At 39.0% G+C, this 14,520-nt stretch overlaps 1 protein-coding gene across 4 annotated transcripts in view; it reads right to left on the minus strand.

Annotated features, from left to right (window-relative positions):
- Chn1 (chimerin 1) overlaps positions 1–14,520 on the minus strand; it is a 164,166-nt gene that overhangs the window by 73,626 nt on the left and 76,020 nt on the right. The window contains exon 1 of one of the 4 annotated variants that reach the window (XM_031370643.1): positions 10,820–10,839. The exons of 2 other annotated variants lie outside the window; for them this stretch is intronic. Coding sequence is in view for 1 of the 2 variants with exons in the window: in XM_031370638.1 (XP_031226498.1) it covers positions 10,634–10,659 (26 nt within the window). In the remaining variant the exon portion in view is untranslated. Of the gene's footprint in view, positions 1–10,633; positions 10,747–10,819; positions 10,840–14,520 lie in introns of those variants that run through there. One more of the 4 variants, XM_031370638.1, reaches the window with a different exon arrangement.

The raw sequence follows: 14,520 nt of genomic DNA on the forward strand, positions 1-14,520 counted from the left end.
GCCTGTGTGAGTAGAGAGGGGAGCTGAGCAGCAGAGAGTGTTCATCCCCCTCCTGACTGTGCTACATTGCAAAATGTTTGCTCTGAGCTCCTGCTGCCTTCACTTCCCTGTCATGAGCGACTGCACCCTTGCACTAGGCCCTAAACTCTTTCTCCCTCAGTTACTTTTGTCGAGTATTTTTTCATAAACTAAACTAAACTAAACTAAAACAGTTGCCCTTCTTCAATCGTATCTGTCTCCGCAGCTGCCCCAGCCATTCAATATTTAGTTCTTGGATCTAGCTTTATATTTCTAAAATGATCCCTGTAGTTATCACTTATATTCATCTCACTCATAACCTGATGTTTTAGAACTCTAGTAAGCAGTCTACACTGAGGCTTACAAGTACGTCTTTGCAACAGACACACGAATTCTTGGTTTTATTAGCCAACCGCACCAACCTCATTTACTTCTGCCTTTCAGGCAGGCTTTGCAGGCTTAATTAGGACTGTTACATATTTTTAAGTTTAGTACCAGCTATCTACAAATGGTCAGCAGATTATTACATTTTCCTCATTAAATGCCTATTAATAATGCTTTACTTACATATAGCATCCCATATTTATTTGCTAAGGTGCAATTCAGTAAAGCTTTAACCATGGGTAAGATTGCAAAACATCCCAAATAGCTCCCAAAATTTCCCTATGCTTTTCCACAGCCTATCTGACTGCTCTCTATCGCACTGAACCACTTCTGTTTGTACCATTACGTGTCTCTATTTTATATAAATAGAATCGTGTCCAGCAAGATGGCTCACAAAGTAAAAGTGCTGGTCACAAAAGCCTGGCCACCTGAGTTCAATCCCAGAAGCCACATAAAAAGTCAGGCATGGTAGTTCATATGAGTTACCTCAGTACTCCTTCAGTGAGGTGGGTGGAGGCCAGCTACCTTAGAGCACAGAGGCAGAAGCAATAGCACAGCCCCTTCAGCAAGGCAGTGAGAGACCACCGTACTGAAAGTTGTCCTTTCACTTCCAATGCACACACACACTCAGGCTCACATGCACGCGCGTGCACACATATTAATAAAAGAAAGTAAAAACAATAATAAGTTAATGAAACCATAAAACATATATATTCATTTGTTTTTGGATGCCCACGTTTTAAACATAAAGGTTTGCTTTAAACTGATGGATATTGTGCTCATCTGATTTCAAGTGACCAGACCAGGATTTCCAAGTGTGGTAGCTGTAAACTGTATTTGCCTATGCAACTCTGCTTCTTTGTTTCTAGAGGAGACTCATATACAGCATCTCTAATCTGAAATCAGTAATCTGAACCAAGCTAAAAATTAGGCTAAAACCTAATTTCTGAGGACCAGCACAATGTTATAGTGGAAAATCCTACAGTGACATCACATGACACAAAGTGAAAAAGCACTAAAAATGCTGTATGACATTATCCTCAGGCTATGTATTCTGTGTATGTGAAAGAATTTTATATTTAGAATTAGGGCATCCTTAAGATTTCAATGTATATTTGAGAATCCAAAATATTTCTATTATGACTATGAGTGCCAATTACTGACTCTTAATGTTTGATAGTGACTTAAACATTAATAACATATGTTTCTTTCAATAATTATAATTTCAGTGATATGCTAGAACTGTGAGTACAATAAAACCATATAATCTTTCTAATTCTATGAGGTATTACTATTACATCCTCCTTTATAGCAAAGGAAATTAAGACTAAAGATTAAGTAACTTATCCAAAGTCATACAGTGAACTTAAAAAACCAGAGTCTGAACCCAGGCCTGTGCGATCAAGAGCCATGTTCTCAGTCACTGACCACCTACACTGATTTAAAAGCACAAGGCTAAATTAGACATCAAAATCCCCATTATTAGGCTCTGTGTCCTTTCAAGCAACAGAGTAAAGGAATCACAAATTTGTCTACTAGAATGATCTGAATGAAAATGGCTCTCTGGTTTCTTCTCATGCAAAGAACTGTGTCCTAAGGAATTATTGGGGTTCTGATGATCCACAATCCAATGCAATACTGAACAAACCCCACATATGCATCTCTGTAGAAGCTTATGGAGTCAAAATACCTTGAGGACCTCATTTCATTTTTAAAGACGGGGGGTGGGATGGGGGGTGAGGGAGACATAAATAGCCTTTCCCTGTAGGTGCACCTTCTCCTTAGCTGCATTTAAAGAACACTTTAAGATCTTTTCAGAAAATTCAACTTAACAGTAATATGAAAAACCAGGCATAAACATGAAAACAGGGATTCAAATGTAACCTTACGCACTGGGTACATTCCTGAAAAGTCACAACACCTGAGTCAGGAGATTTCTAAGCGAACCTAAAAACCTGGCAGGAAACAGCTATTAGAATGCTTGGCAAACATTCTGATGTCTTAGTGGAAGGGCCAATGTGTAGTTTGCAGGACAGTCACGACTGAGAGCAGAAGCAGAGCAATGGCTGACACAATACCTAAAACCACAGCAAACTGGACAGGACACACTCAGACTGCAAGAGGCATAGGCAGCTCTTTAGCCAGGAAATAGCAGGAGAGACTCACCAGGCTGCTGTTCTACTACGTTCAGGGAATATAGGATACCTGGGAGGACACTTAAGTCAAAGGAAATGGCACATTTTATAAGATAAGGGTACTGTATCAATTATAGATCAAACCCCTATCTGAGATCTTCAGAAAGCAATTTAAAGGCTTTAGTACTCCATGCAAAGCTCAGATGAGCTGGAAGGGTAAAGAAAGCCTTTCAATTCATCTGCAGTAAGCACTGCTCCAAGTTGGCACAGCTCAGCAGTGCCTGTGGCTTCTGGGTGGGTGGGAGGAGAAAAATGAAACATGCATTCATTTGGCCTTTCCAGAGCTTCCTGAGAGCTGAGTGTTTCTCTGGCCTGACACAGAATGCTAATGGAATAAGCATTGTTTGGATGGGGGCAGCAGTGAAGCCAAAGAGAGCAAGGACAAGCTTGATGTGGCAAAAAAGAGCCTGTGGAGCCAACCACAGAGGCCAGTGTAGCACAATATGAGTGGGCAAGGTTGCTCACATCATGGCTTCTCCCTTAGCAAGTGGAGAAGGTCAGAGTATATATAGAGTACTCTGGCTACTCAGAGACATACAAGGGACTTGTGTCTGCTGCACTCATTTTGAGATCTGGCATACAGCTGTCCAATATCCACAGGAGACTAGTTCTAGGACCCCCATGGAGAGCAAATGTTACAGAAACTCATGACCCTTCAATAAAATGGCACAGGAGACATATAAAACATAGTATTCCATATGCTTTAAATATCTCCAGCTACTGAAATACCTAATACAATGTAAGCTTTGTAACTATCATGTACTATACTCTTCTGGGCATAATGACAAGAACAAAATCTGTATATGTGCACTATCAATGCAATATTAAGAGAAGCATCCTTTCAGTCCAGAACCCATGGCTATACTTGGTCAGCAGTGTTAGATGATTGAAAGCTGCTGAGAATGAAGTATGGGGTATGGCATCTGGCTGCTTTATACCTCAGAACCTGATACTACATATATAAAACACCAAAAAGAGAGAAAAGGAGTAAAAGTTCCTTTGATAGAAACTGACAACCTTTGCCAATTGAAAAATTAGATACACAAGCCCAGAAAAAAGAGTCAATCCAACCCCCAAGATCCCAGAGCCTCTCCAAATGATTGGAAAGCTGATGGCTAAAAGATTTCTTGTATGCAACCAACAGACAGACGACAAGAGGAACAGCTGGTTCTAAAAAGGCATACAAGTGGGGCAGGACAATGGACCTGCCCCACACAAACAGAAGACAACAAAAGTCAAGAAACAGAAACACCAGGTACAAAGTACAGCCCAATCACTGAACAAACCTCCTGGGTCTTAGCCTAAAGAAAGATACCCATGAATCACCTGATGAAGAATTCCAAAAAATGTTGGAAGCAATGGAAGGAAAGAAAAGGTGGTGGATGGCAGGAGCTAGGAGAGAGGAGAAAACATGGGCACACAGTTCCAGTTGCACAGATAAAAAGTTCCAGAGCTCTATTATGCAGCAATGAGCATTTTTAACAATCATAATTATACTCCAATTATTAAGAGATTTAAAAATAGGTAGTATAAGAGTAGTTCAGAAAACCTAGGTATAGATGAAGAAAAATGAAAGACAATCATTAAGAGAAATTAAAAACCTTCCTTTCCTTGGTATATCTAGCCACATCTCTTGATGTATGACAAAAGAAGATTTTATTTTTAACCCACACACTAAGGATGTGGCTACTGGGAATATTCCTTCTCTCTACAGCAAAACTTCAGGTTTGTGAAATCTGAGCATCCCCATTTTAATTCTGTATACATACACACACACACACACACACACACACACACACACACACATCACTTATGAATTCTAAAACACATTTGCCACAAACATTTTGGTAAGGGATATTTAATCTATACAAATATTTTCAAAGCTATGGCACTACTGACATAACTACACTTTAAAGTTAATCATGCGAGTTTTTATCACTACCAACTGTGACACTGCAGGACTACTAAATTTTGTTGTCATGTGAGCCATGCCTACTCTAATATCCAGAAAACCTCCCATAAAGCAATTTGAAATCTTAAGTAAAGAAAGCTGAAAATATTCTTGAGAAATAATTCTGCAAAGCATTATTTTCCACTTATTGCAAATAGCACAGGAAGCTTTGCAGGAACTCAAACGAAACCATAGCAACCAACTGAACCTATCCCAAGCGATCAGATCAAAAGAACACATAGTACACAACATGTCACCGCCTACTAGCAGCACAATCTTTCACCAGTTCCTTTGGTTCCTTTTTCAGACAAGAAAAAAAAATGCCTTTAACCCAGTGCTCAGTTCTGGTAAACTGCAAAATCCCCTTTTGCCAACAGCTACTGTGATTCTCTGGGAATTCTGACTCACTAATATTAAAACTCAAACTAATATTCCTAAATTCAATTATTTCATTTTAGGCTATTTTATTATTTCCTAACACAATAAAAATTGATTCCTCCTATTAAATCTTCAGAAATATAAAGATGAATTAACATCATAGGAATTTCTTCCTTAATAACATGTATCAGCATTTAAGCCCAAAGCCATAATAAATTACACCTTACTGTTTAGTCTCTCACCAGTGATCAGCCAGCTCACCAAAGGCTCTACAGAATTAGGTTGAACACGTTTGTAATCTAACAGCAACTGCTAAGATGAGATTATAAAGGTAATGATGACCTCTGTCAGGCACAAGCTGTTTGTTACATAACTGCACTGCCAGGCAGGCAATAGTGCAAACTTATCCAAAGACTAGAAAATTACCTTTGTTGATAGGTGGACCAGCCTCTACTAATTCTCAACAGAACACAGTTTATATATATGACATAAAATAGATGTGGATTTTAGGCATGACCAATTTCTGGGAGACCAGACAAACAGGTGTGAACAGCACTGTCTCCCAGGGTGAACTAGGAATATACCATGAAATTACCTAACTTATCATAAATGCTTATCTCTTGGTTGAAAAGTTTTGCCATATCTATCTGCTACTTTCAACAGCATAAAAATATAATAGATGACACAGAAGCAAACATACTGTTGTTTTAATAGAGAATATCCATTGTTTTCCATTGATTAGTTAATCAAGTTTACTATGCTTAAACCCTTGGTTATGCTAAGCCAAACTGTATCACTAACTTACACAAACCCTAGCCCAAATTATTACTGTAGAAATGATCACAAAGTGATCTAACATTGGAAATTTAGTTTAAATCATTAAGTTCTGAACATATTTAAATTGGCTTTCCTCTTTTGGGAGAAGTGAAAATTTAGCTATTGAGATTTAGTCAGTATAATTATTATCTTTAAAAGAATTAAACAACAGTTTCTTTGCTTTATAAAAAATGATGTGTCATTAATTTTAAAATATTAATCTTTTAATCCTGATAAAAAACTAAGAGTTTACTCATGCACCTGGCCCCACTGCACATATCGATTATGTGTTTCATTATTAATCAAGCCCGTTAAAAAGCTGTATTTCTGATTCTTAGTTTTTTTGTTCTACAATTAAACCTTAATTTTCTCATCTATCAAATGCAAAATAAAAAATGAAAAACCAAACCAAACTACTTGCATGTACTGTATGGGCTTATTTTGTGGATAAAACTGAATTTTCTGATTGTCATGAACATAGGTGACAAGTTAAAGATATTAAACCCATGCAACTTTCAAGAAGGCCAAGATGGACCTGTTGGAGTCCTTGGGCCAGGCACATATGGCCATGCCTGCCTTGTACACTCATCTCCAAGGTGCCCTGTCAGCATTCTTTCTATGGCTGCTACAGTACAAAGGGGTTGAGAAACACCAAGAGCTCCATCACATCACATAGTCACTAGAATGCCTGCAACAGTATTTGAAGAATAGTAACATTTATAAAATGAGTAAATCTGTTAATAAAATGTCTGGTTTTGTCAAGTCTGTCTGTATGTGTTTTGTGTATTTTTAAAGAAAAGGGGTCATGTTATCAGCATATTCTAGAACTGTGTCTGGTGGCTGAGGAAGAGGTCTTAGAGAGAATTCAGATACTGCCTACTTCACTTCCAGGCAGATATACATGGCAGATTGCTAAGTAAGTAACAGCTCAGAGAATCATAAGTGAACCAAATTTCTGTCAGTTTTGAAATGTACCTGGGGGCTGGCAGAGACAGCTCAGCAGATCAGAGCACATTCTGCTCTTGAAGAACTGGAAGTCAGTTCTCAGCACCCAATGCAGATGGCTCACAACTGCCTATAATTCCAGTGCTGAGGGGTCTGATGCTCTCTTATGGACACTATTGATACCTGAGGTCACACATGCAGACAACCGAACAGATACACACTTATGTTCATGATTTAAAATATGTCTTTTTAAAATGTAATTGAAACTGATTTCCATCTTTAATTTTCAATGGAATATGCCTTTAAATACATGTCTTAAAATAAGAAAGCAAAAATATCTTGAAATCGGCTTAAAAAAAAAACACAACTCCCTCTACCTTCCACTTAACTCTACTGCTTTATAGATGTTTAAGCGAAGTGAAGGTTGAAGTCATGGGCTATCAGTAAATAAAAAATCATGACAATGATAAAATTTTGAAAAATGAAGTACCATTTCACAACAAAATACAAACCAAAACTATATTGAGATACTATTCCACATTAAGTACATCTACATTCAAAGACACTGAAGCTGACAAGGAAAAACTGGAACCTTCCTTCTTTGCTATAGAGCTGCAATAGCATAATCACCCTGGAAAGTAATCTGGCTGTCCCTCAAAACAATTTTTTCCTGCTAGGGAATGACCTAGAGCCTCCTGTATGCTGAGCACACATTTTATCAGTGAAGCATATACCCAAGACTCCCAAATTGTAGGAATATATCCAATACAAAACCAGATTTCTTCATAAAAATTGTACATACACACTATTCATAATTGTATTTATAGCAACATTAATCACAGAGGTCAAAAAAAGTGGGAACAACAGAAATGTCTTTTAACTAGGAAATGAATAAACAAAACCAAGTTATTTCATATACTGGAATATTTTCTCTGATATTATTCATCAATAAAAAGAAATTGATAAAATCTGATACATGATATGATACAGATAAACCCTGAAAACATCATGCTATGGGAAAGAAATCAGTTATAAAATGTCACATATTATTTGATTTCATTTATATGAAATGCTAGGGATGCATAAATCTACAGAGACAAAAGTAGATTAGTGGTTGCCTAGGGCTGAGAAAGCTAGGAAGACATGAAAAGTTAAAATGCTCTAAATTAAGCAGCACAGCTTTGTGAGTCTAAATGACTCCACTATACACTGAATGGGCAGATGCCCCTGGACATATACATGCCCACCGAGTTAGAAAGGTCTTCCAACGCTTAATACACGGAGCAAAGCCTGACTGCCAAGGGAGATGCTTCAGAACAACTCAGGATGAGCCAAGGCCTTCTGAGCTGGTTAGGGAAGCTGAATGAGAGCAAGACAAGCTACTGACTCAAGTGGATGCTTCAGCAAGTCATCTTTTATGTTTGTTGATGAAAAGAAGATCTAGAAGAAGGAAAATAGGGCAAGAGTGGCGAAGTGTTTATCTGATCTTAGCAAATAGGAGAGCCCTGGCCTGGTAGTTACCTCCATTCTCTCCAGATACTCTACACCTTTAATACTAATTTGCTACCTGAAAATGATAACAAATGCAAAGGGTCTAACCACCATCCAGGCTAAGTGCATGGACATTCCGCCAAGTGCATGGGGCGCAATCAGCCAAGGACTGCTTGGCGGCATGGAGTCAAGAGAGCTGAATCAGATGTTAAAGTTGAACGCAGTCTCCCAAGTGACAGCGTCCCATCAACACACAGGCTCTGAGGAGAGCTGCAGGGGAGAGGTTCAAATGATGAAGGCTAACAGCAGGAAGACCACATGGCAACTCCCAACATCTCCATGCCACAGACACTGCTGCCAGCACCTCAAACAAAAGGCTCCTCAAACAAAGACCCTGCAGATTCTCAAATACTGCCTATCTCCCATGTCTGCTGCCCCATGGATTGGTAGCACAAACCTCCTTCTAAGCAGTCAAGTAACTTGTTAAGTTCATATCCTCACAATCCTCATATATTTGGGACACACTGACTTTCAGTTTCTGCCTAAGATTATAATTAATATCTTCTTTTTCCTGAATATAAAATGACACACATGTAGTTTGTAAAAACAAAATCAATAAATTTAAAAGGTACAAAGTAAAAACCATCTCTAAGTTCAAGACTCAGATAAGCCCTGAACATTTCAGTGATCATTCTTTTAGACAACTCTCTACTTACATATGCACCACAGATACATAATTTTACATAAGTAGTATGATGCTATACATACTGTTCTGTATAATTTTATTTTTCAGATTAACATTGGCTATATATATATATATATGCTTCAGAATTTATCAAATAAGAAGTATGATGCATTTTAAAAGAAAATATAATCTGTCCAAACATGCTTTTTTGGTTTTAATATTCTTGTTTGTTTTTGCTTATTTAAAAATTTTCCCAATAACTCCTATCTTGGCACATAAAGCAGATGAAGAAATAACAAGTACTGAGAGTTTAAGTGTTCTCTGGCACATGTCCAAATCTGTCCCAGGAATGTCTGAATCCAAGTTTTGGGAGTTATCAAGACTACTGCACATATGACATCGTGTTCTTTTCCCAATTTAGAGAAACTAAAATGACTCAGATTAACAGCAATATTTCTGGAGTTGCCAAATTTGGAGCTAACACATCTTCTCTAAGCAAATCTATAAGTTATTAAGAAACCCTTTTAAAAATTTCTATAGTTGGGCTGGGAGGTGGTGGCACTGGTCTTTAATCCCAGCACTTGGAAGGCAGAGGCAGGAGGATTTCTGAGTTCAAGGCCAGCCTGGTCTACAGAGTGAGTTCCAGGATAGCCAGGGCTATACAGAAAAAAACCCTGTTTCAAAAAACCAATAAATAAATAAATAAATAAATAAATAAAAATAAAAAATTAAAAAAAATAAAAAATTTCCATAGTCAAAGGAAAATTGCTTATTAAATTAATTTTATAGACCCCAGGCTTCATTTCCAGCAAGGCAATACTCTCTCTCTCTCCCTTTCTCCCTTTCTTCCTTTCTCCCTCTCTCCCTCCCCCACCCCTCCTCTTACACACACACACACACACACACCACACACACACACACATCCATCCTGAAAGGCAATGTAAATGTTGCCTGGCATGCATGGAGTCCTGAGTTGCATGATCAACACTCTCCACACATAAACTAACTCTGGTAAAACTTAGTTACTCCACCCATTTCCACTCAATGTTCCAATGTTCTTATTGCTCTGATTTCACTCCAAATGTAAGGTTTCTATGAGAAACTTTCAGTGCCTTCCATTTCTTATAGGAAAAATAAATTCTCAGTGTGAGCTTTGAGGCATCCTGGTACATTTACTGTTAAGTTTCCTGCATCCCTAACCCCACATCAGCCTCCACATACCAAACATGCCATGATGTTCCACATATTTATATTTTCCCACCTAATACATCTCTAGTCCACTTTTACAGTTTGAAGTGGATTTTCTTTTTTTAATTATGTGTCTATTTCTGTGTTGGGGTATGCACACATATGCATAGAGGCATCAGCATTCATTGGAGCTGAAGTCACAGGCCACTAGGAGCTACTTGAAATGTCTTCTTTCTTTGTCACGGAATGGAGCTTGTCAGTTCAGCTATACTGGCTGGCCAGTATGCCCAAGATCCTCCTGGCTGCAGTCAGTGCCAGGGTTACAGGTGTGTCTGCTGTGCCCAGACTCTTACAAGAGCTCAAATTTTTATAGGAGTTCAGGGGATCCAGACTCAGGCCATTATACTTGTATGGCAAGCACTTTATAGACAGGGCCATGCCCCAGCTCTGAGGTCTGTAAGTTTTAAGAATTATACTATGGGTCAATCTTAGTACCTAACAAGGAGACTTCCTTAATGGCTACAGCCTACCAAGCTGTACCTACTGGAATCCACTTCTCCCGCTTCCCACAGCCCCACATACCTCTTGTCCTGTTTGAGACAATACATGAAAACAATATTTTATGTGCTTATTCAGCTCTCTACAATTGTCCTCTCTCACAAGAGTGAGCAGGCACTAGTTAGACATCAGCCAGTATCTGCTTCCCTGTATCTGTCTGTCCCTGCAGATGCTCCAGGCTCGAGCTCTGAAAGCCTGAGCTGAACTCACTGTCTATCCTGAAGAGAAGCAAGCACACTGCATGATACAGGCAAGGATCCTTGATACACTCTCAATGGTGACAAAATGGGAAGCATATACCTCTGTCCTTCTGACCCCAAATGAAACCTGACTTTACAGTGAAGCTGATTATCACTGAACAGAAACAGAGGATCACAAGTCCTTTGTCACATCACAGCATTGTCACATCATGCACTGAGCAGCCAACCCAGCACTATACATCTGCAACATCAATGATGTTTCCTTAAATAATCCCATGTTTGAGCCAGCAAAGTTTCCTGACTTTGAGAAATCTTAACTTATTATTTCCTCTGGTCTTCCTTTTGTTTTTCAATCTACTCATTAAGGATCAAGTGGCTATTGTTCTAAATGATTCATTTGGCTTTATTCTCCAACTACTGTAAACATATACTTAAGCTTTTTCTTCTAAGTAAAAATATAGCTCAGGCTACTGGAAACAGGGATTCACCATGTCAAAGGGAAGCCATGTTGACAGAAGTCTGTGATTATATAAGTCATGCACATCTCTAGTCCTATTTCACATTAAATATGTGACATTGCTATAGGTTTCTCTTTGGGGGGAGGATTTTTCAAGACAGGGTTTCTCTGTAGTCTGTCCTGAAATTCACTCTGTAGAGCAGGTTGGACTCAAACTCACAGAAATCGGCCTGCCTCTGTCTCCTGAGTGGTGGGACTAAAGGTGTGCAGTACCACCTCCCAGGGCTATATGTTTCTTGTTTTGTTTATTTGTTTACTATTTGCAAGAAAACTCTTAGGAGTCCAGGCAAGTATGCCCTGCATTAAATGTTTGGCTGAAGAGAACAATAGTAAGAATGTAATGTTCAGCATTAATCTCATCTGTTTGCATATATTAGTTATTTGTGGTAAGAAAGTAGTTCTTAGCATAAAAAAATGCCAGTAATAGAATTGCTGGATTCCAATAAAAATGTAAACAGAATTAATCAGATAAAAACATTATTTTAAAGTTCTAAGTGGGTTTCTGTCAGAACATGGTCCAAGAATGAAAACATATGGGGAGAATTCTGAGTGAGAATATTGGTGAGAAAACTCCAAGAAAACAAGACAAGGATCTTGTGGCCTCAGTTTCTTCAACAACATGGAATTGTTCTTGAAATGTACTTTCCTGGTCCTTCCAGGTGTAGCAGACAGCAATGAGTTGCCTTAGATTGTTCATTACAACTGGCTATTGTTATGTATTTATATGTCTAAGAAAAAGTATGCTTTTGCCACATGGCAGCTATCCTTGCAATTATACACTCAGGTGACCTTTCTTAACCCTCAGGGTACAAACTGTTTGGTCTCTGAATAAAGCTGGCTATTGCATGAGACTTAGTCAGCCTCAGATTTAGGCTCCATTCTCTCAGGTTCCACTGCTTCTAGAGTGATAAACAGGTTGCAACTGTACATATAGCCATAAATTATTGAAATTTTACCAAGTACAGTGACAGCAAAGAGAAAACAGATGTTTTATATATGAGATTTCCATACCTCTTTATTTCACTAGTCTCAAGATGTGACAAAAATTTCAGAACCAAATAATTAATTTATATGTATATATACATATGTATGTATTTATATGTATACACACACACACACACACACACACACACACACACACACACACACATACATACACATACATACCTGAAATGACAAACTCAGTAGAAAAGGTTTTAGCAACAGCTCAGCAGTAACAGAGAAATGGGGGTGGGGGGTGCTTGCTCACTGGTAGACTGCCTGGAAAGCAGTACAGACCCCTGGTTTGGTCCTCAGAACTGCATACTTAAAAAGCAGAGTGTAAGACTAGGGCACTGAAACAGGTCAATAGGAAATGTCCAGACTGAACCTAACAATGTTTCTTAAGCTTATGCTATATCTCCTGTGTGTCTGTGTGTGTGTCAAAGGACAACTATAAGTTGTTCCCCAGATGACACCAAGTCTCTCTGAAACAAGATCTCACCGAGCAGGACAGGCTTGGCTAGCCAGGGAGTCCCCGGAATCTACCTGTAACAGCACAAGGGTTACAAGAATGTTGCCAGCCTCATTCTGTGTGGTTTTGTTTTAGAGAAAAGGTCTCAATATGTAGTCTTAGCTTGGAAAGCACGCTGGCCCAGGTGGTCTGTTTGTTTTTGTTCTTAACCAACTGAGGAATATATACCTCAGACCAATGAAGTATGTATTTTCTTTTTTTGTCGTTTGTTTGTTTGTTTTTTGTTTTTTTGAGACAGGGTTTCTCTGTGTAGCCCTGGTTGTCCTGGAACTCACTGTGTAGACCAGGCTGGCCTCGAACTCAGAACTCTGCCTGCCTCTGCTTCCCAAGTGCTGGGAAACGTATTCGCCACCACTGCCTGGCTAAATTATGTATTTTAAAAATTAGTTCCTGATCTACTGGGGTATTTCAGTAGTTAGTACGAAGTCCTGAGTTTGAATCCCAGCACAGAGGAAAAAAATTACCTTTTTTTAAAAAATTAGATATTTTCTTTATTTACATTTCAAATGATCTCCTTTTCCGGTTTCCCCTCCAAAACAAAACAAACAAACAAACAAACAAACAAAAAAAAACCCTGTTCCCTCCCCCCAGCCCCCTGCTCACCAACCCATCCTCTCCTGCTTCCTGGCCCTGGTATTCCCCTACACTGGGGCATAGAGCCTTCACAGGACCAAGGACCTCTCCTCCCATTGATGACTGACTTGGCTATTCTCTGCCACATATGCAGCTGGAGCCTTGAGTCCCACCATGTGTACTCTTTGGTTGGTGGTTGAGTCCCTGGGAGCTCTGAGGGTACTAGTTAGTTCATATTGTTGTTCCTCCTATGGGGCTGCAAACCCCTTCAGCTCCTTGGGTCCTTCTCTGGCTCCTTCATTGGGGACCCTGTGCTCAGTCCAATGGATGGCTGTGAGTTTCTACTTCTGTGTTAATCAGGCACTGTCAGAGCCTCTTAGGAGACAGCTATATAAGGCTCCTGTCAGCCAGCACTTGCTGGTATCCACAATAGTGTCTGGGTTTGATGACTGAATATGGGAAGGATTCCCAGGGGGAGCACTCTCTGGATAAAAAAATTACCTCTTAAAACTATGAAAAACATAAGAAAAAACATGTTTTCAGCTGAACTCTTAAATTACATTAAATACCTTTACGTCTGACATAGTATTTCCTTAAGCTATAATTAATACAAATATTAAATCAATCCACAGAAAACCTCAAAATCACTGTGAAACAGGAGGTAGGTCACAATAAGTACCTAGACAGCACTTCTCCTTATCTATATACTCTAATACCCGACACCTACATCACATGCAGACTGTTGCTGAAGGAAGAAATGCCAGAGAGGAAGCAGTCTTCTCAACCCGGTGTCGACACCTCCACAATCTTAACCATCACTGCTCTCCTTTCTTTCCTTTCTTTAAAGGTTTCTTTTCCCTTTTGAGACTGGGCCCTAGTTTGTTGGCCAGGCTGGTCTTGATCTACTGGACTTGAGTTATCTTTCTGTCTCAGCCTTCCCAAACAAGACAACTAAATGAGATTTCAGGATATCATTTAGAGAGAAAAAGCTGGCCTCTAGGAGACTGTTAACACATTTACCAATCCAAAAAGAACTACTCAAAATTGAAAAGGAATGACTTGGCTGTATGAAATAAGCAAATGAAAATTCCTTTTAGTTACTAGGGAC

The sequence above is a fragment of the Mastomys coucha genome, unplaced genomic scaffold (assembly GCF_008632895.1).
Source record: "Mastomys coucha isolate ucsf_1 unplaced genomic scaffold, UCSF_Mcou_1 pScaffold15, whole genome shotgun sequence".
Taxonomy (NCBI): Eukaryota; Metazoa; Chordata; class Mammalia; order Rodentia; family Muridae; genus Mastomys; species Mastomys coucha.